The following is a 26,667-nucleotide window of genomic DNA, read 5'->3' on the forward strand; positions in this document are numbered from 1 at the left end:
GGCTAATGAGCCTGGGGGTCCTCCTGTCCTCTGCTCCAGCCTGTCCTCCTCCAACAAGACCAACAAGACCTCCTTTCTGTGTCATTCTTATCTAACAAATTGCCCCAGAAAAACCTTTTATTCTTGATTAATGGTGCATTAGCGTCAGAAACGCCCTGTTGTGTTTCCTGGAAACACGACCTGGTATTTAATCCTCATCAGCCTGTACCTCTGTAGGGTAAATAAGACTCGGCTGCTGCTTCTTCTTTTTCTTCTTCTTCTTCTCTGAACTGTAGACATGTTTCAGATCAAAGCGGCCAAGACCCCAGCAATCAGGGAGCGGAAGAGGGCCGATGCCATGAAGACATTAGTGGACTAAAAACAGACACTTTGTGTGTGTCAGCCTGCCTTTTCGCCATTATTCAGCCTTTCAGGCAGCAGCCTGCACATTTTCTTGTCAGCCCTGAACGACTGTTCTCTGCAGCTCAGCCGCTTGCTGGCTACAACCACGAGGACAGTTTCTTTTTTATTCAAATCCTTTTATTGAAAAAATAAATAAGTTCCAGTACACAAAAAGTGAAAATACCAGCAAACCTGCTAAGAAGGAACTTTTATAGTTATTTCTGGATGGCACTCCTCTCTAGAGCTTGGAATGTCTTTAAGAAGGTTCTGAGATGGGTTGACCTTCGAGAGGCGAGCTTTGTGAATTAGAGAGTGAGGAGCTTGTGGAGAAGACCTGTAGAAGACCTTTTTTCTGATGGAGAAAGGTTCAAATCCTTATCAAGCTAATTTTAGCCTGACTGTAGGAACTTGCATTAAATCTGACAACACTGTAGAAGTCTGAAATGGAGGTCCTGAAGAGAGGACAATGTCCTCAACAGGTTTATCAGATGGAAAGGGAAGGTCGGACATCAGAGTGAGAATGTAGTGCCTTGCCTCTAAAACAATGGGACTGAGGAAGTCGGAATTCTTCGGCTTATTTGGTCAAACGATGCTGTTATCCATGATAAGATCTTTAATCTGAACAATTCCTTTTCTCTGCCACTTCTGAAAGGCAGTCAAGACAGTTTTAACCAAGCTCTCCTTCCAGCTCTGGTGGGGGGCGGAGACAGCAGCAGATTCGCGATGTCATGTGAAGGTGACCAACCGTGAACGTGCTGTTCAGAAGTGTGTCGTGCTTTTCTACCTTTATACAGTCGCCAACTTGCAGATACTTTAGATGGCGAATAGACGCGTTTTTCTTTTTGACCTGAATGTACTCGACATGAGCGACCTCTGACTGAGCTTACCTGACAACACTGTTGTACTCCTCTTCATACCTTAGCTCTTTCCTCTTCCTGTAGTCTGGTTGTACTTGTAGTCTTAAATCCTGATGACCAGTCCAGTGTTGATGTTTGCCTTTGATTCACTTTTATAACTACAACACAACCAGCTGCTACATTTAAGGATTATAGCGAAACACAGTTACTAATGAAGCAGTTATAGTCTTAAGAAATGCAAACACAGAAAAATGAGAACATGGAGACTCCACACAGACACCAGGAGAACATAGAGACTCCACACAGACACCAGGAGAACATGGAGACTCCACACAGACACCAGGAGAACATGGAGACTCCACACAGACACCAGGAGAACAGGGAGACTCCACACAGACACCAGGAGAACATGGAGACTCCACACAGACACCAGGAGAACATGGAGACTCCACACAGACACCAGGAGAACAGGGAGACTCCACACAGACACCAGGAGAACATAGAGACTCCACACAGACACCAGGAGAACAGGGAGACTCCACACAGACACCAGGAGAACATGGAGACTCCACACAGACACCAGGAGAACATGGAGACTCCACACAGACACCAGGAGAACAGGGAGACTCCACACAGACACCAGGAGAACATAGAGACTCCACACAGACACCAGGAGAACATGGAGACTCCACACAGACACCAGGAGAACATGGAGACTCCACACAGACACCAGGAGAACAGGGAGACTCCACACAGACACCAGGAGAACAGGGAGACTCCACACAGACACCAGGAGAACATAGAGACTCCACACAGACACCAGGAGAACATAGAGACTCCACAGAGACACCAGGAGAACATGGAGACTCCACACAGACACCAGGAGAACATGGAGACTCCACACAGACACCAGGAGAACAGGGAGACTCCACGCAGACACCAGGAGAACATGGGGACTCCACACAGACACCAGGAGAACAGGGAGACTCCACACAGACACCAGGAGAACATAGAGACTCCACACAGACACCAGGAGAACATGGAGACTCCACGCAGACACCAGGAGAACAGGGAGACTCCACACAGACACCAGGAGAACATAGAGACTCCACACAGACACCAGGAGAACATAGAGACTCCATACAGACACCAGGAGAACATAGACTCCACAGAGACACCAGGAGAACATGGAGACTCCACACAGACAGTCAGACCACAGAATGAAACCCAGGATCTTTTTCGGTTGCGTCATCTTTACAGTCTTCGTGTCCCGTCTGTGGACGTGTGTGTATCTTCAGGTGTGTGTCAGCTGGTGAACAAGATGGACGAAGCCTCGGACAGTGTGAAGGCCTTCAACAGGAACGATGAGCAATTCCTGGAGGCTTTTGCCATCTTCTGCGGCCTCGGCATCCAGAACACACAGATGTACGAGACGGTGGAGAGAGCCATGGCCAAACAGGAAGTCACCCTGGAGGTCAGTCACACGTGCGTGTTCAGAGGCGCACGGGGTGTGATGTGTGTGTGTGTGTGTGTATGTGTGTGTGTGTGTGTGTGTGTTCCATGAAGGTCTTCCTGGGTGAGCTGAAGGTCATTATGTGATGCTCGGTACTTTTCCTCACGGCAACAGCTAAACACAAATGGACATGTTGGACACGCGTCTCATTAGGAAAGAAAATCCTTTCCGGTGAAGATCGGTGGTTCGTGCCGCTCGACATTCCGATCAAAATCCGTGTAAACGGTCACTCTGATCCGAGGGGTCCTTCCACACGTGCGTGACCTTCTCTGCGTCTGACCTTCATCCACGAATGAAGGGAACGTTGCTTCTTCTACTGTTCAGCAACCTTTGCCGCACGTGTCCCAGTGAATTAATCCTGATCAGCTGCTCTGTGCACGTACGTGCACGCTTTAACTGGATCACTTTATTGCAAGTCTACATAAACAGAGAAGATGGAAGTTCCCCTTAGAATGGTTTCAATTAGACTGTAGGAATAAAAAATGAAACCGTGGAGACCAGAGTGTTTTAAGCGGTCGAGGTTCGAACATCTGCCGGTAAGTTTTGGAGGATCCGCTTTGTTCCTTACCAACGTGTTGCCAATAAACATGACCCCAATCCCAAGGAACGTCGTGATCTCTGACCAGTGTGGGGTTGATTCAGCTTCCTCAGATGGAGACGGATGTCAGGGGTCTTGATTTGGCCCGAGATCAGATGTGACCTTATTTGTTCCAGGTCTTGTCATATCACGCCACTGCCTCCGAGGAAGAATCGCGGGAACTCCAGGTAACCGTGGTAAAGTTGAATTTTTCAGTACGCACTTCTACACCCGCAGGAGCGACAAAACACAGTTTCTAGGGTTGATGCAATAGACACAGTAGACAACAAAGACATGAGACATGTCCCAGGGGTCCGGCCTCCACCCACCAGGTTGGGTCACTCGGAATCGAGTACGCAGGCTTTGGCTTTTGGGTCGATCCATGAGGCCGTTAACAGGCTCCATGATGTATGAAAAGTCACATGACCAAACCCTCTCACTGAAACAGCCTATTGACAGTTCAGCGGCGCTTCGGTCCGAGTTCTGTCCCAGAACCCTGAGAGGTTGATCCAGGCTTTTCACTTGTCTACGCCAATCGTAGAGTTCCGGCATGAGTTTTTTATCTTCTCTTCAAAGGTCGCCACGGTGCCGTCCGCTCAGTCACTGCGGCTTCTGGACTTCAGCTTTAGCGACTTCGAGTTGTCCGACACGGAAACCACGCTGGCCACCATCCGCATGTTCGTCGACCTCAACCTGGTCCAGAACTTCCAGATGAAGTACATGGTAAGAACCCGAGCAGAGTCCAAAGTAACAGTACTGTAAATGGTTTCAAACGGTTTCCCCATTCACCTGTTCGCCAGTTCTTGTTTAGCTAATGTCAAGAGCTAATAATACCATCGTTATTTCCAGCGTATTGATCTTTCAGCTAAACAGTGTCTCTAAAACGATGTTAGATGTGGGCGGCGATCATTGTTTGCCTTTCCCTGGGTTGTGATAAAGCAGGAGCTGGCGGATGGAATAAGCTCCAGCCCCCACCCCCCACTAAAGTCCACTAAAGGGCCCCTTATGGTTCTGTGTAGCCTCTCAAAGTGAAAACTGAAAACTATGTAGCATGGTGAACTGTAGCTTCCCTGGTCTGTGTGGAGCCTTTGGGGAATTTTGGGGAGGTGCATCTCTGTAGCGGTTGGAGAGGGCCGACACGTTCCCGCTGTATAGTGTATTTTTGTGTGTGTTTCTGTGCTCTGTGCCTCTCTCTCTCCTCTCCTCTCCTCTCCTCTCCTCTCCTCTCTCTCCTCTCCTCTCCTCTCCTCTCCTCTCTCTACCCAGCCCCCCCATCAGCAGGAGGGTCCCCCTACATGAGCCTGGTCCTGCTCAAGGTTTCTTCCTGTTAAAGGGGAGTTTTTCCTTGCCACTGTTGCTTGTCTGGGGTCAGGCCCTGGGATTCTGGAAAGCGCCTTGAAACAATTTTGACTGTATAAGACGCGATATAAATAAAGATTGATTTGATTTGATTCCCTGCGCTCTCATCAAAGCCGGCGTTCCGGTTGTGCTGTGGTTGTAGAATTTATGTCGATGGGTTCTGAGTGTGAAGAAGAACTACAGGAAGAGCGTGGCGTACCACAACTGGAGACACGCCTTCAACACGGCTCAGAGCATGTTTGCTCTCCTCAAGTCTGGACGCTTGCAGGTCGGCACAGCCCCAAACAGACAGAGCTGCCAGCTGTTTGCCATCAGGAGCTCTCGGCAGCCGTGGTGATGGTTTTCCTCTCTTTCTTCCCCTGTTCTCTCTTTCGTGGGCTGGCAGAACAACCTGAACGACCTGGAGGTCTTAGCTCTGATGATTGCCACTCTGAGCCACGACCTGGACCACAGAGGAGTCAACAACTCCTACATACAGAGGTAGGACAGAAGACCCACGTCTTGATTGTCCACGCGAGTGTGTGTGGGTGTGTGTCGTGTCTAATCACAGCCCTCTGAGTGTGTGTGTGTGTGTGCATGTGTGTAGGAGTGACCACCCATTAGCCCAGCTCTACTGCCACTCCACCATGGAGCATCACCACTTCGACCACTGCCTCATGATCCTCAACAGCCCTGTAAGTGCTCCCTCTTGAAACGTCTTTGGTGTTATGGTGGTTTTTGGTTTCCGTGGACACCATCTTCTCTAATCACATCGTCACACGACACCGGTTGTTCTCGGTTTTCCGCGGGGCTTCATCGTTGTTCTTCTCTACCTCGTCATCTCGACTGACTTGAGTGTTCCTGCCCTGTAAAGGCTCACGCTGGTGCCATCAGTAGGGTTTGGATCTGGCTCTTGTGGAACCTTAACCAAAATATGAGGTTGTTGCTGTTTTGATCTTCAGTTTGGAGAATCTGATTTAATTGTAGTGAAAATGGGGCTAAGACATGAAGAAAGCTGTCGGGTTCGTGTCTCTGCTGAACAAGCAACTGCTGAATGGACAGAGAAACACCTGAGTCGCTGCACGGTGTGTCCTTGAACGCCACACAGGCCTCAGAGATGACTGGTTATGTATTTATATAGCCAACAGTTCTCCAGATTTTAGAAGCTTATAAAGAAATAAGGAACAACTGTCGCATAAAAATGGTGCTAATAGCGCTTAAAGTAAACACACAAGGAGCTATGCTCAAAGTTATCCCGCAGCCCCTGAACGCATCACCGTTGCACCACTGCGCTGCTAATAAATCGCTTTTAGGGTTGCTAAGAGCATCTTGACAATGACTTTAATCAGTTTTTTAAACTTGACCGGAGTGTTTCCAGGAAAGGAATGTTGCAGTTTAGCTGTTAGCCTGCCGTGGCTAAATGCAGCCGCACCCACCTTTACCATCTTAAAAGGAACTTGAATTAAACTTGGATACTGACTTACTGCAAATACACATAAAGACACTCATACACACTCCTCAACGCAGTCAAACACACTAGTAGTGAAAAAAGGACTCGGGACAAAAGCTGAAATCAGTGCAGCGTCTGCATTTTGGCGTTGCCATGACAACCCCACAGTTACCTAATGTAACATGAGTAGTACAGAGGTGACACCAAAACAGATACATACTAGCAATGAAGTAACTTCAAAATCTCTCCGTCCTCCGTCTCCAGGGAAACCAGATCCTGAGCAGCCTGTCCCTGGACGAGTACAAATCCACTCTGAAAATGATCGAGAGGGCTATTCTGGCCACGGACCTGGCCCTGTACATGAAGTAGGTACCAAATGTCAAGTCCAGATGGAGCTCGGAGTGAAGAGTGATTTAGAGGGATGGAAAGTGAAACAAAATAGTTTGTGCTGTAGCAGAAAGGCAGCAAACTTCACAGCCACAGTTTCTTATTGTTAGCTTTTAGCATTAGCGGCGTTATTTTGAAACAGAAGTATAAGGAACAGATTTCAGTAAATTCTGAAGCATGTTGTTAAATTGGACAATTTTTTAAAATGTTATCTGAAACTGCCGAGTAGCACTTTCTCAGCATATTGTAATTTATTTTTTTTCAATTTTTGTAACTGATTTCCATCATTTGCTGATATCTTTTGAACTTTTTACAGAAATTCCCCATTTTTTTATTTTCTAAAGTTATATTTTCAATTGTCTTTGCACCTGAAGAGAATGTGATTAACAACTTTACGCACACGTGCTCATGTGTGTGTGTGTGTGTGTGTGTGTGTGTGTCTCAGGCGGCGTGGGGAGTTCTTTGAGCTCACCAAGAACAGTCAGTTTGTCTGGGAAGATGAGCAGCACAGAGACTTACTGAGGTTGGTGCTTTGTTGAAACATGAACCTTGTCCTCAAATTCCATTGGTCTCGAGGACATTTGGGAGTAAATGAAATAATCTGAGGGTTGGAGCCTTTTTGTTTCCTCCACTTAGGTCCCCTCCACTGGTGCTCCCCTGTGTTACACCTGTAGCCCAAAAAACACACTTTTGAATAGGAACTTTAGTGTTTGTGTTTTTTTTAATCGTCGTCACTTTTGAAGTGTAATTCTACTTTTAAATTTCAAGGTTAAACTCTAGATGTGACCACAGTGATTGAACTACTGGGTTGGGAAGTACTCGCAGACGCATGCGTAGAAAAGTCCAGTGACTCCTCTAAGAAGCTTGTATTCATGTTGCTAACTGCATGTTGCTAACTGTGCTAATATACTAGACTAACTCTTAATGGGGGGCTGTAAAGAAGGTTTGTTATCTGCAGTATCTCTCTCCCCTCAGGTCAATGCTGATGACTGCATGTGACATCTCAGCCATCACCAAACCCTGGCCCGTGCAACAAAGGGTAAAAGAACCCAAACTATTTTAATAGCAATTCTTAATTGTATTTAAAAGAGGTAGTGTTAATTTATCAAATTATTGATTTTTTTTTTTGGGGGGGGGGGATTGACACTTAAGTAAGCTTACCGATTAAAAAGGTGAAAGTTTCGAGTAAATTTCGCAAAGGCAGCACAGCTGGCTGAGAGTTTTCTGGATTTGTGCCCTTCCTCGTGCGAAACTCCCTGTCTTTGTCATTGCTACACGTGTTTGTGTTGCATGCAAATAAAAAACAAAGTTTCAAAAGTTTCAAAAATCCTTAGCAATGGACACAAAGATCATTTAGACAGTTCTGGACGGGAACTACAACTAAGTTGCGTCCTCGATGATGTCCAGAAGAAATCCTGCTGCCATAACCCATGTTCACCTCCCTCCAGCCCTCCCGCTTCCCTCTAACCCAGTTTCTGAGTCTGGCTCAGGGGGTAGCAGCCTCAGCAGGCAGGCCCAGACACTCCTCCCCCCAGTCACTTCCACCAACACCTGAGGGGGAATCCGAGGGCCAGCTGAGGTTTATTCACTCTTCAGCGTGTCCTAGGTCTGTCCTCTGGGCGTCCTCTCATATGTGAATGCACAAACCTCCCCAGGCAGGCGTCCGCGAGGCGTCCTGGCCAGATGTCCCAACCACCTCAACTCTCTTTACTTTGAGCTCCTTCCAGATGTCTGAGCTCTGCACCCTACAGACGAAACTCATTTCACTCCTTTGTATTGGTGATTCTGTCCTTTCGTTCCTTACCCCTAGAGAGGTGAGAGCTGGAACCTAATGACACTGAGAGACTTGCCGTCCAGCTCAACTCTGTCGATCTCCTGATCCACTCTTCCCTCACTTGTGAGGATTCCACGATGCTCCAGCCAGAGCACTAACTCCTCTGAGACCGAGGGATGGTCCAGTGCTGTTTAGGGTTAAACATGGTGGCTACTCTGAACTGTTTGACAACAGTCAGGAGCCGGGCCCCAACCACAGGTGCAGGAAAACTACCCTTCCCTCCCCAGGTCTGTGAACAGGCCCACATCGGTGGTAATAACTCCAGTTCCACCCCTGTTGGGGGCTTTGGTTCCATGTGTTGGGGTGAAGGTGACTCTACGGAGGTGGAATCACAAAGCTCGGCCTGCCAGCGGTCCATGTTGCACCGAACCCTGAGGATTCCTTCTGCGGATGGTGGGTCTACTGGAGGACAAACCCACGTCTCTGCTTTGGGTTGGGCCTGGTCCGCTCACGCCGGCAAAGGCTTAAGGCCACCAGACTCAAGTGCCAGGTGCTGACCCCCAGCCCTGGTTCACCTTGAACCGACCAATGAGCCCAACCAGGGATGCATTTCCCCAGACCAAATCGCCTCTATGATCATTTGGGCCCTCAAACTCCCCCAACGGGACGCTCAGCCTGATTGGAGAGTCCAGTATCTCTGACATCCAGTTGGTGTTTATTGAGAGGAGAGTATGGATGGGTGTAATAATGTGGAGGCGGGATTGGACAGTTTTATTGCCCGTGTGAGCAGAATACTACAACTCATAAAACATATACAGACCTTTATGCCGTAGACCGTCTGTGGAAAAGTATTTGTGTTCACAACATCAACACCTTGGAGTTTTCAAACCAAAAAGAAGTTGTGGTGTCACTTTTTGGCAGCTGGAGGTAACGCAGAGGCTTCTGGGTAACTTCTGTCCTGCTGGTTCTGGCTGCGTACTGTCGAACCCGCTTAGTTCTGTGAGCCTGTGTTCTCGGGGTCGTTGCCATGGTGACAGCCGCCTGTCCTCTTTCTGGTGTCCAGACATTTGCTGGTCCTGTTCTCCTCCTCCACCACTCTGGGAGTGGCTGGACCTCCAATATTTGGAGTAAATAACTTGAAAAATAACTCCAGGTTTTGTCTGTTCTGTCCGTCCAGATTGCAGAACTGGTGGCGACCGAGTTCTTCGAGCAGGGAGATAAGGAAAGACGCGAGCTGAACATTGAACCCAGCGTGAGTGCTCGTCCCTGTTATCACACTCCTCTGTCAACGTGGCCCACAGGGGGCGCACTTCTCTTCCTTTCCCTCGTTGATTTAAATTTATTTCCCAAATTCATTGTGTTGATATTGTTTTCATATTTTTGGGGGGGTTTGGCACCACCACCATGTGACCACAGCCAAACCACTCAAAAGTCCATGGCAGACACTTTGTCAACGTAGATTTGTGTCTTTTCCGTTAAGGACCTGATGAATCGAGAGAAAAAAGACAAGATCCCCAGCATGCAGGTGTCCTTCATTGACGCCATCTGTACCCAGTTATACGAGGTAATCCTGCCGACTTTAGTGTCCGTCCAGAGGTTTCCCCACTGCCAGGGGGCGAATGTTCGGTTTTGGACTCGGTGGAAAAATCCCATCAGGTTTTTTTTCCCCTGTTACATTGAAGTCTTTGTCCCCGTTTCAGACATTGGCCGGCATGTCGGAGTACTGCTCCCCACTTTTGGAGGGCTGTCAGAAAAATCGACAGCAGTGGAAGCATTTGGCCGAAGAGTGCGAGAAAGGATTGGTCAACGGCTTGGTGTGATCCCAACAACCAGCAGACATTTCCAGGTTTTATCCTCCACGTAATGCGCTCCAAAGATGTAGGTAACCGCATGGAAATGATTTCAGACGGACGGCGAGGCGGCCAATGAGCACGCGCCCTCAGCTGAGAGCCCACTTTTTTTAAAGCCGAACTTTACTGCAGATTATTCTTTCTCAACAAACACGGTTTGGGGTTTTAAATCCATCGCTGAGACTTTGAAAAGCTGCACAATCTCATGATAAATCTGAAGTTCTCTACTTATCACCCCATGAAGCCTGGTAAATGATTCTGGATGGGTCATGAGGGTCTGGATCTCAATGATATGCTAATAGGTTTTTGATTGTCCCGGCTTCACTGTAATTAACCCCAGAAGATGAAGGTCGCGACTGCGGTGGTAAAGGGGTTGGTGTTCCATGGTCCTGCGATACCCATATTGAAATGTTGGGAATATCTCTGATAAAGGCAAAGGTTACTTTTGGACATCTTTTGACCTCCTGGCTACGCAAGCATGCCAGGTCTCTGGAGCACTCCTGTTGTGTGCCAGCAGGGGGCAGAGCGGGACGCACCCACTGACCCCAATTTAGCGTGCACGAGTGCTGAGTTAAAACTACTGATTTGGCTAAATATTTGCAATATATCATGGTTATATGTTCCGACCCGCTGGCCTCACTGTTCCGGTCCCGCCCAGAGAATCAACCTGTGTCTGTTATGTTACATATAGCCACCGTTCTTTCCTAGATCTCAGCAAGATTTTTATTTTTCAGTCAAGCTCTGACGGTGATTTGAGTGGGATCCACGAGCCGCTTTGCTCAGAACGCACAAGCCGCATGTGGGAGATTAATGGCGGAACCGTGAGACGGGCCTGGCTGTCGTCGCCGCTCTTTTACCACCAGAGATAACAGTAGACTCAGCACTAAGCTCATTTTATTACATAGCTTTTTTATTTTTTGCACTTTGAGTGACTTTCCAGCTGATATTTCACCTCCGCTCTCACAGGTAGTGGACTGTAGGGCAGCACTGACTCCCCAGGGATCAGTACCATTATATCTTTACATTCACACTGATCTAACATGTCTGTTCACAACTCACAATACCAGAAAGTTGTCTTTTGTACTCATCTGAACTATTGCATATTTATTTTGTATTGTATTTATTAGAGTTTCTATATTGTAAAGTTATCTCAGAGCACACGATTCTTTATATAGAAATGTAGTTTTCATACTGTCTCTGCATTTTTGGATGGGAACGAGACTTTCCTGTGACATTTAGAGTTGTAGCATGTTTTTCTTCCCAATGCGAAGGAGCCAGAGTAGACCTGACAACGAACAGGTCTAGAATTTTTCCACTGCCTTGTGATAAAAAGGATCGATTTCACAAATAAAGAAATAAAACCCCCAAGCCTTTTGTCTCGTGCTGTTTTGTTCCATCTGAAAGGCACCAGGTTTGCATGAAAGCATTTATTCTGGGTCTAATTCGTGTGCCACTACTTTTGTATTGCACTGCCACCTACAGGTACAATGGAGTAATGTCACAAACGTCTCAGTGGAAGCTTTATTTACGGAATTTATTAAAAGTTAAACATATTTACTTCTGCTTCTAAAAGAAAAGGGCGACTATGAAAAGAAGGAAAGCTAAAGCACAACTAGAGAGAAATATTTACATCAATGTCGGAGGAGCTGCTGCTCATCAAACGGAGGGTAGAAAGTTGAAAGAAGAGAGCAAAGAAAAAGAGTCCCCGACATACAGGATACGAGGCGGAAAGATCAGCTGATTTCTCCACGGCTGGTGTGGTGTGCAGCGTCCCCTAAAACGAGTCGGTCTTCCTGTACGCCACCATGCTGTTCACCTTGTGGATGGATGTCGTGAAAGACCGCAAACGCACCTCCTCCGACTGCTCGATGATCTGAGGGCCAGACTCCACCCACTTTTCAGGCACCACCATATCTTTGTCAGTGTACACCAGCAGGTCGAAGGCACCTGGACAGAACGCACAGTTGGTCACATAACAACCCTCCAAACCCACGGCCGGATGGTTGGAAGAGAGACGTTCGGGAACTCACAGGGTGTCTCAAGCAACGGCAGGAAGGTAACTGTGGCTGTAACCTGTCGGATGACTGAGCGGATCTCATCCTGAATGGTCTTGATGGATTTTTCCCTGGGAGCGCTGGGAAACACGCCAGAGCCGAGTGAACATCGGGATGCTGTGGACAGTTACTACACGACGGCTGAGCAACACTAGTAGGTAGCACACGGAGCTGAGTGTCAGCATGCTAAACCATCCCACTCCACCACTGAGACATGGTGAATTAGCATCGCCACCGTAAACCTTTTTTATGGAACACTAACGGTGTAAAAACAGCCAATAAAAGCTAAAGGAAATGAAAGGCTGAGGTGGAGATGACAAGTGAGAAGGAATCCAGCCAAATGAGGAGAAATCAGTCACTGACCTGCTCTCCTTGGCCGACTTGTCACACTCTATGTCGAACTGCCATCTCTCCAGCACGTCGTTGGTTTCCAAACTTGTGATCACCAACACCAGTTTCTGCACGGTGCACTCAAAGAGCCACTCTGAAACACACACACACACACACACCAGACATTGACTGAAGCTGACCAGCAGGAATGAATTAATGCAGAAGATCATCCAAAAGTGGACCTTTGAGCTGAGACACCACATCGGTCAGGTAGTTCTTCAAATTGGGGTCTGTGGTCTGCTGAAGGATCATGTCATAGTGGGTGACCCGTGTGAAAGTCTCCGGAGGATAGATGCCTCGCTGATACAGGATGCTGTTGATGCCAAAGGCTGTGGTGGAAAGACTGCACGTTAAAGTGGAGATGCAATCGGCAAAGAGCAGCCAAATACAAGTAAAAGCAGTTGTGTGGGACCTCCCCGTCTACCAGAACCAGTCCTGTACACCTCCAACCCCCCAGCTCAGCCCGTCCATCGAGGGTGCTGAAGGCGTCAGTCCTCGAGGGCCACGATCAGGCCGGGTTTTCTGTCCTACCAGGCTGAAAATGCTTTCAGTGGGATAGAAAACCCGCCTCATCAGCGACCCCTCGTGGAGAGCTACCGCAACTGCACACGTAAAACAAACTCGCCATCACGCCCACGAAGCCCACTCACAACAACCCATTATCACCCCCACATCCACAAAAATGGAGAAGCCGTCACTGAATCCCAGTCTGCCGGGCGTCAACACCTCACCAGGATGTGTTCTCTCGGCCCATTTCTATCCACCCGTGGGCTACAACACCAGCGTGCACACGGCGTTGTAACGCCAATCATGTCCACCTCAAAGTCAATTAAGTGGGAATCAACAACTGCTAATAGTTCTAAACAATAATTAGTTACGTTAAAAGTACATTACATATAGAAAAGGAGCAATCAGAGACTAAAACGTATATTCTTCCTTTGGGTGATCCGGTACGTCCGCGCTGTTCCTCGGTATTAGGTCCTTGTTGTCACCACTGTTGACTCTCAAAATGCTTCATAATGCTTCCCACTAACGTATATTCTGCTCGGATTCGCTCTGCATCGAACGATATAACATGAAGACTCGGTTTTAATGACGAGGAGGAAGCTTGTGAGCACACGCTCGCTGCTCACGCAGGCCTCGTCGCACACCAGCCCCGCATGTAAAAGCGCTGAAAACCTGGTGAAAATCAAATCAAAGTTGTTGTTTTTTTTAAAGAAAGAAGGAACGCTTACAGAAGAAATCAGCCACCAGCTCCGCGCTTCCTTTCAGAGTAATTCCTTTCAGCGTGCTCGTCATGATCGTCAAATTCACGCCAACGATGACAAAAAATGTTTTTCAAATACCCGCCGCCCAGTTTGAATTATCAGCTGCCTGTGCGCATGCGCAAACCACCCGGCGCAGGCTGATGACGTCACGCGCCACACTTTTCCCCTCAGCAGAGGGCAGCATGAGCTTTGTGCTGCAGGTTTTTAAATTGAACGTTCCATCGCTGCAAATGTTGGGTTTTATTACCACAAAGGAGAAAAACAAAAGAAGATTAACTATTGCTCTCTTAATTTCACCTGCAGAAAGAGAAAAATGAAAAGACAATGAGCCGCATATCAGAGTTCCATATAAAGAAGATACATTTGGGCCTATAGACTACACTATCTCTTATATCTGCAATTATAATGAGCATAGATACTAGATATTAGAGATTATGTTTATGTTAATGTTGACATTCTCTGTATATCTGGCATCTATTGCACATCTGTACATCTCCCTTAACTGTGGCTCTTTTTTAGGTGTCTTCTTTTCCCCTAAAAGAGTTTTTATTTTATTTTATTTTTACTGTGAAGCACTCTGAAGAAAACGTTTGGAATTTGGGTTCTAAATAAATTTGATTTGGTAATCATCAAACGTTTGTTTATGTACTTTATAACTGAGCTAATGTTACTCAGAACACGTTCATGACCCTTTTTCATAATAAGCATGCCTTTTACAACCGGTGGAGTTTCTGTGGTACAAATCTACATGCACTACAGATGATTGAGTGTAAAATATAACTATAAAACGGGGACGTTGTGACTGAAACATAAAACCCATTAGCACGTTTCTCTGCGTTGAAAGAAAATGGAAAACGGGCTGAAATTAAATGGAATTTTAAAAAAAGGAGCAAAGGCAAACGCCCAAGAACATCGATGAGAAGAAAGAAAATACAGTAAGATTTTTTAAAAAAGGAGCAAAGGCAAACGCCTTTGAGCCGATGAGAAGAAAGAAAATACAGTAAGATGTGAAGGGCGTTGTCCTAAAGGAAGAATACAACAGGGATGTATGCAAACAAACGGATGAAGCAGGGGAGCTGGACTGAGCGCCAAGGCCAGGACCAGTTCCAGTTGGTCCATAATGCGTCAACTTATTCATTTACAGGAATTCCCCGTGTCTAATCCAGAGCCAGCCAAGGAAGACAAGAATCCAGTCATCCACCACTCTGCCTTCTCTCCCCCTGAAAACCAACTCCCAGACTGGAGTCACTGCTGAGCTCAGCCCCGGGTAGTCTTGGCTCATCTTCGTTTCACATAGTGCACGATGCATTTATAATAGCTTAGATAGCTGTGTAAGTTTATTCTCTCAGACACTATTTGTGTAGGATGCAGATCTAGAAATGTATGGACAGAGAAAAGAGATTTAAAGATGAGGAGTAATTCAGTGTTATAGGGGTCAGGAGGGAGGAGAGCGTCCCAGAGCGGTTGAAGGTTCTACTGCCTGCAGGTGGAGAGGGTTGGACAGGGCTGGAGGGGCGAGGCTGCCGAGGAGAATTCGGGATTGTGTTGTGAACTGGAGCTGCTGCCAGGGCGGGGAGGGGGAGGGGGGGGGGGGATTCTGGACCAGTTGGAGTTTATTCAGGGGCTTTTGGGGAAGCTTGAAAGAAGAGAGTTGTTGTAATCTAAGGGGGGAGGGGGGCACTGAGCGCATCCCCCGCCCCTCTTGATCTGAGTGGAGGGGACACTGGTGGAACCGTCAGTCCACATGGGGGAGCTGTCGACTCTGGGGGTTTGGATCTAGAAGCGACACACAGGTAAGTTTAATCAGCGGGACGGTTATTTATGGCGTCCCAGTCAAACACGTCAGCTGCATTTTGTCATGCTTGGAAATCCACTTGGAAAGGAAACGCCCAACCTTTCACTCCTGGAATGTCGATGCTCCGCCAAGACCCTGGATAACAACACCCCTGCAGCAGGTGCTGCTCTGAATGCATCACTGGGCAATAAACACTTTACACTCAGGGGCTTTTTTATTAATCATTTTTCTGATTCTGGCTATTTCACATAGAGCTCTTCTGTGTTTTTCGGTGTCACAGCTACAGCAAAAGTCACCCTGGCTAAACTAGAAGGGGACACAACTCCGTTTGTGTAAAGAGACACAACTTCTGTGGCAACATATCAGTCAGACACGACCAAAAAAGAGAGTATTTACAGCCCGGTGCTTGTACAAGTACAAGAAAAAAAGGAGTAATATGCATCAATGTGACAGCTGAGCCTTCTGAAGAGGAAAGGATCTTAAAAGGAAGCTGTTCATTGACCTGTCTGACCTTGTTCTGATTCAACTCTGGTGTCTGCTGCATCAACTGGACACGAGTAGCAGCCACATCTTCGTCCTCCTCTCCCTCCCTTTGCTCTTCACATCTTCACACACACCTTTATCAAAACATTTAAACAAACCTGTCACATTTATACTCACATACCAGACACATGGGATGGCCATAGGTACCACACATCATACAGCCTCTCTTCCTTCTACAGACTAAAACAACAGTATGTGGTGATTTTAATACTAATTTATCTCGTCATTCACCTTTCGGCCTTGAGATATTAGCAGGACTAAGACGATATTAGCAATAGCCAGGTTTTTTAATGGCTCCTAAGGCTTTCGGCCTGGAATTTACAACAAAACAGCCTTGAAAAAGGCTGTTTCTTTCTATACCTTTATTAATGCTATGGCAGAAATTGTACTAATTAAGGACGCTCATACATGACAGCAGAGGGGTCAACCTGGTGGTGCCGCGGGTCTGACAGGACTGTGGGACCGCTACTTCAGATGATTCATTTTTGATGGATGCCAGTGTGTGAACCAAGAACCTCGCCGCCTCTTCAGCTCCAGCTGAACGATAAACAGGCACAGGAGAGAGGCGGAGCTTAGGGCAGAAAAGCCAGTCGACAGCTCGTCACCCCCGGAGTGTTTCATGTTTGAAGGAGCAACAGGAGAGGGAGAGGAGGCAGCACAGAGACGGAGGGGCCAGAGAAGCTAGGCGACTGTGCACAGGTACAGTAACAGCATGGAACCCTCCCCCCAGGGAGGGTGTTGACCCCCACGAGGAGCGGAGCCCAGCGCCGCCGCTGTTCCCGTTCAATGCCAGCTCTCGTGCACTCACAGGCCAAGTATCAGCGCTTCACCTGTTTGGCATTTCCCACCAATGAGGCAGCCTGTAAATCTGCGTAAACCGTGAACTCAAACGTTTCTGCCATAGTTGAGTCCCGTCCAGATGGCCTGAGGTCAGAACTCTGCAACACCGGAGAGGCGAGCCAGGACTCCGGCTCCCCTCGTATCATGTGTCTGAAATGGTTCCGAGCGCTCAGTTTGGGCCGGAGCCTTGGATTGTTCTCAAACTCTCATTAGTCAACCAAAGTTAAAGACAAATAGTTTTATTGATAGGCAGCTGTAAATGAACATTTTTAGACTCGTTTACCTCCATTCAACTGCTAATTACTCTAAACCATAACAAACCCTCGACTTGGGAAGTGCCTCACGTTTTGAATTTGGTCATAGTGAGATAAACGACCATCTGAATACCTGTATTTGGTCTACCGTGACGGCACGGACACATATACCTGTAAGCCAGAGAGACGACCGGCTCTTGATCCCCTTTTTTTCCTCCCATTGCTAAAATTCAACAGTAATAAAATGCAAACTTGACGGCAGAGCTGGACATGATTGAGGGCAAAGACTCCATTAAGTGGGGCTTTAATTGGGATTGTTTCAACCCTCAGGTCGGTCTGGTGCCAGACCAGCCTTTATTCACATTAATCCGACTAAACATCCGTTTATCATCATACAGTATCACAGCAATATGCAACATAATAAAACTATGTTTTTTTTTATTCTGTCACCAAATTGGCAACTGTCCACTAGTTCAAGCATGCATCACAATCTATAAAAATAAACTTTCCTTAAATGCCAAACATTAGCCTGAGGTCTTAGCTGCGTCAGGGTGTGACAGTAGTGTTTGACTGTGTGACAGCAGAGTGGTGTTTTATTTAAGTTCTTTTCATGTAAAAGCAGGTCAAAGGTTTCTCAGACACGGACACGGTGTCAAACGTCTGAACAGTTCAATCTTAAAACAGAAAACGTCAATCCCTGAGAACTCTTTCACAGATGTTGTGGGCTAGTCTTTCGCCTTCCTTTTCATCTTTCTCATCTTTGACTTTTTTTTCCATTGTCTTTTCCCAAGATGGATGGAAAACAGGTTATTGTACCTGTCCTCCTCCTCTTGCTCCTCCTTCTCATCTTTGTACCACGGTCCCCAAACACCTCCGTTGTACTGCGGGTTCGAGCGCAGGTCTTTGGCTGGGTATCGGACAGGCACCGCTGTCTTATTGTACTGCGCTAGCCGAATTAGCATCTTCTTGACTATCTGAGGGTAGCGCTGAGACAGGTCCACTCTCTCATAGGGATCCGCTGTAATGTTAAACAGCCAGAGGGATTTCCCTCGGTCAAATCGGATGTGTTCATTATGCCAGCGACTGCCCATCTGCTGGTTGGAGAACGTCTGCGGTGGAACCCAGTCGCTGTAGCCAGGAATGCCAGTCAGGAGTTTCCAGTGGCCCACTCGGAGCGCAGCTTGGATGGCCGTGTTCCATATGCCATACCCGGCCTTCCAGGAGCCGTTCTTAGCTTTGATGTAAATCGGGTCGATGTTGTGAAGAATGTCGTGGCGAGGGGAGGGACGGCCTTCACTGATAGCCTCCCAAACATCATATCCATCCAGATTAAGGTGTTCCTCTAAAGTTCCTTCACCCAAGCTGACCAGTGTGGGGAACCAGTCAGTGATGTGGATCAAAGACCGACATTTTGTGCCTTTATTTCTTAAAAGCGGACTGTGAACGAAGCCAACCGCTCGAATGCCACCTTCCCAGTAGCTGGCTTTACTTCCCCTCAAAGGCCAGTTGCTTCCGCCCAATAACGGCTGGCCGCCATTATCTGACGAGTACACTAGAACAGTGTTGTCGTAATAACCGTAGCGTTTGAGTGCTAACGTGAGGTTACGAATAGCTTCGTCCAGGCAGGACACCATGGCAGCATATTTGCGACGATGCACATTGGAAATACCCTTGTAGCGTTCAAGGTAGCGGCTGGGAACTTGCAGTGGGGAATGCACCGCCTGATAGGCCAAGTAAAGGAACAGCGGTTTTCTATGAGGATCATGTTTGGCTAAAATGCTGATTGCTTTCTGAGTAAACATCACAGTTGAATACAAGCCGCGGTCCTGTTCCCACGCCGCCTCTTCCCCTTCGTACAAATCATACCCGCACATACCTGGGGCTTCACATTTATAGTGACTATAGTGGTCCCCACTTCCCAACAAGGACCCAAAGAAAGTGTCAAATCCACGTTGTGTGGGCAGGCAGCCGCGCTTGTAAAAGCCCAAGTGCCACTTGCCCACCATGTGGGTGGCGTAGCCGGCTTGCTTGAGCTTCAGCGGCAAGGTTACGTTCTCCAAAGGTAGACAGTTGGGTTGGGTCGCTCGAATGATGGAGTGCTGAAGGCCTGTGTGGATCTGGTACCTACAAGACAAATTCAGAAAAATATGATATAATGAGGTGTGAAGACATGATAATAAGTCATTAGTCATATGTGTGTGTGTGTGTGTATGTGAGAAGGATAAAAGTGACAGAACAGTTGGACAGGATGTGGGGAGACATCGGTGATCACTGTGGTGGTTCTAACATAACAGTATCGCAAAGGGTATCGCAGCATGTTGGTACAGGGTGTCCTCCTGGCTCGGTTTTATGGTGCCCAAACAAGCATCGCGTTCAATCTGCTGCCGTCTTCGTTATTTTTTGCTCCTTTTCCTAATTTATAGTTGTAACTTGAAATTTGCTCTAAAAAAAAAAAATCCCTGGAGCTCTAAATCAGTTTCTCCACATCTAAACCAAGAAACCCTGGAGACCAGAGACAGCTGTGACCAGATGTTTCGTCCCCTTTGCCGACCCGGCCTCCTGAGGTTAGTGGAGTCAAGTCAAGCCGTCACCAGGGAGTGAAAATAAGTGTCTGGTTTGGGTTTTGGGAGATAGGAGGCAGGGGAATTCAGCTGGACGAGAACCAGATCTACAGCAAACCTACACACTCCTTTTAAACTTCCTTTTAACTTTGTGACCGTGGGAACTTTTTCAGGCAAAGAACTATACCTGAAGCAGGAACTATAGAACTATACCTTCCATGCGCCATCTAGGATTTTCCTGTGGCTGAAGAATATAATTTTTCACATGCTTACAAAAGATATTCGAGCTATACGTGCTAACAGTATCGCTCATGCACGATAAACTCAAAGCTTCAGGTGGAAGAGGTTTGAGAGTGTCTGAATCAGATCTAACAGAGCCTCCTCTTTAACATCTGGAAAACACCCAATGTTCCAGCTGTACAGACATTAGCCTACAGCTGTCTCAGCTTGCAACGTCTCTGGGGGAATTACGCTTTACAAAAAATAACATTGCAAATCTGGATTTGATGCACGCACATATTAACTGTTGACGCTGTAGCAACAATATCCGCAGGTTCCAGGAGTGGTTCTGGAGCCTTTTGATTGGAAAGAAGGGGGTAACCATACCAGAATCTGATCCCATTCATTGCAAGTGTTTTGAGGTCGGGTCGCAGAATGTAAAAAGAGACCAGAGTGACCCTGACGGGGGCCAAAAGGCTGCTCATGGTTTCATATGGCGATTAGAGTTTCATGTCTAGGTGGTCTCTGGAGCCAGAGCTCACACTCGTGCAGATGGGAGGACAGAAGAAGCTCTGTTGATCGGTCGTTGGATAATGACAACGGGATAGTTTCTTCATTTCTGTAAAGACGTTCAGGGGAGGGGAGGGGGCTAGGTGAGCAGAGGAGGGGTACAATGATGCCACACTGGTTAAAACTATTATTTTAGAAGGGGGCCTAAAGCGCATGTTTACATTTTTAGTCTGACATTTGTCATTCCTACAGCTTTGACAGGTAACTACAGGGCTCAGGTGTCTCAGGAGAAGGTTGTGCACCCTGGGGTCCCTCCCCAGATCAGTCAAACTAGGTCTGGATGATGAACGTGGAACTCCTTCAAAATAGCCCCGTGTCAAAGGCAGTTCTAGATGTGCAGTATTTATGAAGCCTTTAAATGGAGGCCACTGCAAGCAGAACCCTCTGGAGATCTGTTGGAGAGCTCTCCACCTCTGGTGCCCTCTGCATATTCAGCATGACTGATTGATGTTCCAGTCAAACATCAAAAGGATGAAACGCCACAGACACCCTAAAGCTCGGCAGCCCATCTAAAACTTCAAAAAAAGAAACAAACGTTCCAAGCTGGGGTGCAATCCTTGACTAACGATCAAGAGTTATGGTCCTCAATAATCACCCACAACCGACAATCACTCAGGTTCTACAGGAGAAGTGCTTTGGCCACGCCCCTGACACTGAGGTCATGGGGTCCACGAGCAGACCTGCCATCCAGGCTGGGGTCTTTCCTCCTAACATATGGTTCAGATAAACAACAGAGGCCCCTGAGCAGCTCATCTTACCCAGACAGGCCATCGGTTCATACCTTCCCTTTGGCCCTGCTACACGATGGTGCAATTCTCTCTTCACCATCCGTCTTCCTGTGTGTGTCAGGAAGTGTTGAAAAGATGGAACACCTGACCGAACAGTAACCACAAGTCTGAGATAAGTGGGTGACAAAGCAGATGATAAAAGCCCTCTGTCGTCACAACGTCAGGTTTAACTCTTAAACTCTCATTTCAACTCTCCCCCTTCTCTGGCTCCCTCAGAACCATCGACTGGTACCACCAGCATGCTGCTCCCATCCCACTGACCCGATCAGCTCTAGCACTGATAGCTGAGTGGAATTATTTGGATGATGTGTGTCTATTCTGTCTTCTATCTGCCCCCTCTCCTCCTCCTCTACCCATCCATCCATCAGCAGGAGGATCCCCCCCTATGAGCCTGGTCCTGCTCACGGTTTCTTCCTATTAAAGAGGAGTGTTTCCTTGCTACTGTTGCTTGTTGGGGGTCAGGTCCTGGGTTACCATAAAGCATCTAGAGACGGTCCGATAGCAGCAGATGCCGTATAAAGTAAATAAAGATAAATTAAGTTTGTCAAAATTAAATAATCAAAAAAGATCATTAACACAGAAGTTGCCCCTCATGCTGAAACACAGAAATGGTTCAGATGTTCAGTCAAAGATACGCTCACCGGTGACTTTAGGAGGTACCTGTTCAATAGTTTGTTAAAAATAATAGCTCATCAGCCACAACTCAGCGCATTCAGGCACGTGGAAGTGGTCAAGACGACTTCAGCCGAGCATCAGCCGAGGGAAGAAAGGGGAGTTGAACAGTTGTTGGAGGTTCAACAGGCCTTGTTGATGTGAGAGGTAACCAGACTGGATCCAGATAGTAATAAAGCAACAGTGACTCAAATAACCCATTATTACAATCATGGAATCCGGAATAGAGCACATTGAGGTCACTCCTGTCAGGACCACCAAAACTGGAAAATAGAAGAAAATGTTGCCTGGTCAGGTGCCACGATCCAATGGTCGGGTCAGAATTTGGCGAAAAACAAGATGAAAGCATGGATCAGGCTGGTGTTTTGGTCCGGGGGTATGTGTCCATCCCTTCAGGACCACAGGGTCCCCATCTTCTGCTGGATACTTCCATCATCTGAAGATGGTTTCTGGAACATGACACCTTTCACTGTACTCCAACATCCTCCACAGTCGCCACACCTCAACCCAATAGATCGCCTTTGAGACGTGCTGCAACGGGAGAGTCGCACCGTAGATGTGCAGATGACAAGCTGGAAGCAACTGTGTGACGCTACCATGGCAACATGGACCAACACCTTGATGAAAGTATGGCACGAAAAATGAAGGCAGGTCTGAAGGCGAAAGGGGGTCCAACATTTTACCAGCAAGGTGTACCTAACGAAGTGGCCTGTGAGTGGAAAGTTGTGACCATTTCACAGTCGAATCAAATCACATTCAATTTGTATTTACATTGTTGAGTTTTAACATACTCAGACTGGAACCATCTTCTATTTCCATGTAACCCATTCAGGTTCAGGCACATCCATACCAGAAACACCAAAGTATAAGTGCCTTTTTCTTATTACGCTCATTAAACCTGAGAACAAAATGATGATGCTGAGAGGTATTCTAATTTAATTTAAAGGAACCCGTCCCACGGGACAGGGCGAGCGTTTAAGTGGTCTTGTGGGTTCAGGTCTTATGGTTCTGTAGCTATGAAACCCTTTATTCGAGTCCAGCAGAGTAGATTTAGGGCTGCTCCATCTCTTAGTCCTGACCTTAACTGGGAGCCTCTAATCTTGTTAGTGTGGCTTCAAGAACATCAGACAGGCTGAAATATGTGTAATTCTCCCAGACTATTAAAGATGCAGCTCTGTGTCTCCTCCCAAGCCCCTACTGATGGAGGTTAAAGGGCACAAACGCTTCTACAGCAACATTCTTGGGACCAGGATGTTTCAAAAACTCTTTGCTGTGGTGGCGTAGCTGAGCCGCCAGAAAACGTCCTGACCCAGACCCTCCTTATCAAAAAACTGGGAACGAGGGAAGTAAAGTGCAAATCATATAAAAAAACAAAACTACTTCCGCGTGGTGCAACGGGCGCTGTTACAGCTTCATATAAATGTGATTAAATACACAAAACTAGGACATTTTTAGACCAGTGTGATAGTGAAACTTAATCACTTGCCTACAAAGCTAGCGAACGCATCCAGTCACAGGGACGTCCACAAGGACTGGCCGCTGTTCATGGATCACGAACGCTACGTGTAAATGGAGGCAGGATGGCTGTAAAACACATCACCAGCTGTCTTGGATACAGGAAACAGATGACGGACAGCAGCCTGACGAGCTGGTCAACATGGGAGAAGAACACAAACATCACGCAGTGGATGTGCGATTACATTGACGCGCATGAACTCCTGTGTTGCCTTTAAAACTGAAACGTCCCCTTCATTGCAAAGAGCACTCAAGTTTCTTTTTTTATCCGCGTCACCTCTTCCTTCTCATGATGCTGCATTCAGGTGAAATGGGAAAAGTTTGGTCGAGCGTCCCCTCATTTCAAAAACCCAAGGCGGCAGCTCTGGTCACAGTTAAAAGTGTTGAGATGAATTGAGACATCGGCGGTTGCCGGGGCCGCCGCATGTCACTGTGAGTTTGTTCTAATCGCCCAAGTGAGCCAAGCTGACATTTAAGTTAACACACAAACACACACACACACACACACACACACACAGACTTAATCCAGTCATCATCAACATTTCCACAAGATGTTTTATGGTGTTTCAGTCTGGAATTGGGGAGATTTCTTTTAACTTTTGTGTGCTGAACACGGAGGAGGCAGCGGCACGTTTCTCATTATGTTCTCGGACAGCAGCCAAAAAGCGGAGGTGGCGAGCCAGCTGCTGCATTAACCTCCTCGGGGACGAAGGGAGAAGATGCAGAGCTGCAGGAGATCAGAGGAGACCTCCAGAGTCAAACACTGAACCACACCCTCGACAACCTCCTTTACACACCATAGAGGAAAACGTCTGCAGGAACAGCACGTTCAAGTTCAAGATGATATCAAAACGGTCCTAAAACACAAATGTGCCGAAAATGTTTGCATTCAGTACAAGTTGTGGGAAAAAAAGGAAAAAAGGCGGAGAATTATTTTTTCTTCAGTCATTGTTTCAAAACAAATATCAAATTCTTATATTACTGAATCTATTACTCTTACTTATAACAAAGGAATTTGTGGGACTCCTTGTTTATGTAATATAAAGTCTGAAGGATATGAAACATTTCCTGGTTTACACATCAGATCAATGATCAAGCAAACAGCAACCAATCGCTCTGAAAAGTGATCCATCCCGGGTAAGAATGTAATCCTGGAAAAATTCATGCTTTGAAATAAAGAAGACGGAAGAGAGACATGATGGAATGGTTGGAATGTCATGCATGGATGACAGATCTATTCCTGCTTATTCCACAATCTGATAAAAATGTGGTGAGGTTGCGTTTTTACACCGGGAACTTTTTAACTGGCTCGCTGACAATAATGTTATAAAGTGTTATAAAGCCATTAACGTCATCGGAAAGGTGATCTACCTGGATTAAGAATGGAAAAGAGTCATCTCTGAGCCCAGATCCCTGCTGGACCATGTGGAGTTGGATCTGGCACCTTACCTGCCGGTCATCAGCTGGCTCCTGGACGGGCTGCACAGCGGCTGCACGTAGTAGTTCTCAAGTTTGACTCCCTGCGCCGCCAGCCGGTCCAAAGTCGGGGTCTTGATCTCGGAGCCGTGGTAGCCCACGTCCCTAAAGCCCTGATCATCCACCAGGATGAAGACGACGTGCGGCTGTTTATCGAACTCGCCCCCCCCATTGCGCCAGTTCTCCCATGACGACTGGACACTGTGCGAGATGATGAAACCGAGGAGAAAACTGAGCGGGACCCACAGGATCAGCATGTTTCGGGCGGGTTCGGAGCGCCAGGAGCGGCTGGAGTCGGCTGCGCCGGCGCGCTGCACATGTTCGGGGGGCGCAGCGGCACTTGGGAATCAGGTCCTCGTCTTCTTCTGCAACAACGTTGTGTCAAAACAAGTCCTCTGTTGTGGTTTACAAATCAGAGTGCAAGCTGCAAACTTACGTTCAGCTCAGAGGTGCACGCGCAGGAGGTCGGCAGCCGGACGGGTCCGTGACGCAGCAGCCGGTGCACCGAGTTCACAGCAGATGTTGTCCATCTCGTCACACTGGGGCCCCTCCGCGAAGAAGAGAGCTCATCGTGGGCCGAAGGCGAACACTGAGTCCCCCTCTCTCTCCCTCTCTCCCTCTCTCTCTCTCTCTGGGGCGGAAGGCCCACGTGTTTATGCTCCGCTGCACACCCAGTCCTGCACTGGGATGCGTTCAGGGACGGCTCGGAAACCTGCGAGCTCACTGAACTGCGCGGGCGTCTTTCATTTCAGGATGATTCACTCGTGACACATTCATCAGTGGAGTGTTTTGGTATTGTAAATGTCATGAGAAAACACTTCCTGTCCTGACTGACCAACATCTATAATCCACAGAGGAGGACCAGCAGCAACATTTAGTGTCAAAGGCAACTTCCTGAAGCTGCTGACATTAGTTTGCTGTTAAAAACAATGCTATTATTATTATTATTATTATTATTATTATTATTATTATTATTATATTATTATTATTATTCTTATTCTTATTCTTATGTGCCTTTCAGGACACTCAAGGTCATCTTATAAAACCCTTAAAAACACAATATTTAATGGGGCAATAAGGGAGATGCTGCAGGAACAGATAACTGTGACTGAAGGGCAGCGTTCCAAAAATTATTTGGGATTATGCATCAGTTTGTTGGATAAATCAAAAAGAAGCGTGCTGCAACTGTAGCTGTATATTATATCGCAGAGAGGAAGGAGGTAGATAATAAACGGTAGGAGACTGAGCACTGAACCCTGGGGAACATGAAACACCCCACAAGTGGGACTGGTTAAGTGTTAAGCTGGACCTTCAGGACTGTCTGATCATCCTGTGGATAACGGGGGGGTGAGAGGTCATTGGTTGATAGGACAAAAGTCGATGGATCAGAGCTACATGTAGTTTTTTAAAAACATTTAAATGAGATTGTTCTGCAGACTTCATTCAAGATTTTATTTGACATGTGCACAACATTTACAGCTGCAGTGACGGGCAATGACGTTCCTGGGCCTCAGAGGCCATCCTGCATATAAACCAACATCCGCTCTGCGACGTGCCAGGGCAACATCCTCCACGTTGCTGTTTGTGATTTACCC

General features: G+C 47.2%; 3 protein-coding genes across 8 annotated transcripts in view; 1 reads left to right on the forward strand and 2 right to left on the reverse strand.

The window, feature by feature from the left end:
- The window catches only part of pde5ab (phosphodiesterase 5A, cGMP-specific, b), a 29,951-nt gene extending 18,456 nt beyond the window's left edge, over positions 1-11,495 (forward strand). For 3 of the 6 annotated variants that reach the window (XM_057027278.1, XM_057027277.1, XM_057027273.1), the window contains exons 11-23: positions 1,070-1,117; positions 2,537-2,712; positions 3,466-3,525; positions 3,905-4,051; positions 4,830-4,955; positions 5,073-5,167; positions 5,274-5,361; positions 6,381-6,481; positions 6,949-7,026; positions 7,479-7,542; positions 9,455-9,529; positions 9,758-9,841; positions 9,978-11,495. In XM_057027278.1, the coding sequence (XP_056883258.1) occupies positions 1,070-1,117; positions 2,537-2,712; positions 3,466-3,525; positions 3,905-4,051; positions 4,830-4,955; positions 5,073-5,167; positions 5,274-5,361; positions 6,381-6,481; positions 6,949-7,026; positions 7,479-7,542; positions 9,455-9,529; positions 9,758-9,841; positions 9,978-10,097 (1,262 nt within the window). In that variant the 3' untranslated portion in view covers positions 10,098-11,495. The remainder of the gene's footprint in view (positions 1-1,069; positions 1,118-2,536; positions 2,713-3,465; positions 3,526-3,904; positions 4,052-4,829; positions 4,956-5,072; positions 5,168-5,273; positions 5,362-6,380; positions 6,482-6,948; positions 7,027-7,478; positions 7,543-9,454; positions 9,530-9,757; positions 9,842-9,977) is intronic. The other 3 variants (XM_057027274.1, XM_057027275.1, XM_057027276.1) reach the window with 3 other exon arrangements.
- Positions 11,496-11,634: 139 nt separating this feature from the next.
- mad2l1 (MAD2 mitotic arrest deficient-like 1 (yeast)) lies at positions 11,635-13,961 on the reverse strand. Its single transcript, XM_057027320.1, has 5 exons — positions 13,807-13,961; positions 12,754-12,900; positions 12,545-12,665; positions 12,158-12,261; positions 11,635-12,074 (listed from the first exon to the last, which is right to left on the reverse strand). Exons 1-5 carry the CDS (start codon positions 13,868-13,870, stop codon positions 11,902-11,904), a joined length of 609 nt encoding a protein of 202 aa, XP_056883300.1. The 5' UTR covers positions 13,871-13,961; the 3' UTR covers positions 11,635-11,901.
- A 3,279-nt stretch (positions 13,962-17,240) lies between these two features.
- On the reverse strand, positions 17,241-25,698 carry arsj (arylsulfatase family, member J). Its single transcript, XM_057027322.1, has 3 exons — positions 25,509-25,698; positions 25,046-25,437; positions 17,241-19,395 (listed from the first exon to the last, which is right to left on the reverse strand). The coding sequence occupies exons 2-3, from the start codon at positions 25,327-25,329 to the stop codon at positions 17,997-17,999; spliced, it is 1,683 nt and encodes a 560-aa protein (XP_056883302.1). The 5' UTR covers positions 25,330-25,437; positions 25,509-25,698; the 3' UTR covers positions 17,241-17,996.
- Between the last annotated feature and the right edge of the window lie 969 nt (positions 25,699-26,667).

Source organism: Takifugu flavidus, chromosome 3, assembly GCF_003711565.1.
Source record: "Takifugu flavidus isolate HTHZ2018 chromosome 3, ASM371156v2, whole genome shotgun sequence".
In the NCBI taxonomy this organism is placed as follows: Eukaryota; Metazoa; Chordata; class Actinopteri; order Tetraodontiformes; family Tetraodontidae; genus Takifugu; species Takifugu flavidus.

What these genes read in the sequence shown, in the direction of transcription:
- arsj (XM_057027322.1), bottom strand. Translation starts at nt 25,329, where the DNA reads ATGCTGATCCTGTGGGTCCCGCTCAGTTTTCTCCTCGGTTTCATCATC. An exon ending in AGCCAGCTGATGACCGGCAG is followed by an intron (nt 19,396 to 25,045) that starts GTAAGGTGCCAG and finishes TTTGTCTTGTAG; the next exon opens with GTACCAGATCCACACAGGCC.
- mad2l1 (XM_057027320.1), bottom strand. Translation starts at nt 13,870, where the DNA reads ATGACGAGCACGCTGAAAGGAATTACTCTGAAAGGAAGCGCGGAGCTG. An exon ending in AAGTCGGCCAAGGAGAGCAG is followed by an intron (nt 12,262 to 12,544) that starts GTCAGTGACTGA and finishes CGTGTTTCCCAG; the next exon opens with CGCTCCCAGGGAAAAATCCA. An exon ending in GCCGTTGCTTGAGACACCCT is followed by an intron (nt 12,075 to 12,157) that starts GTGAGTTCCCGA and finishes CGTTCTGTCCAG; the next exon opens with GTGCCTTCGACCTGCTGGTG.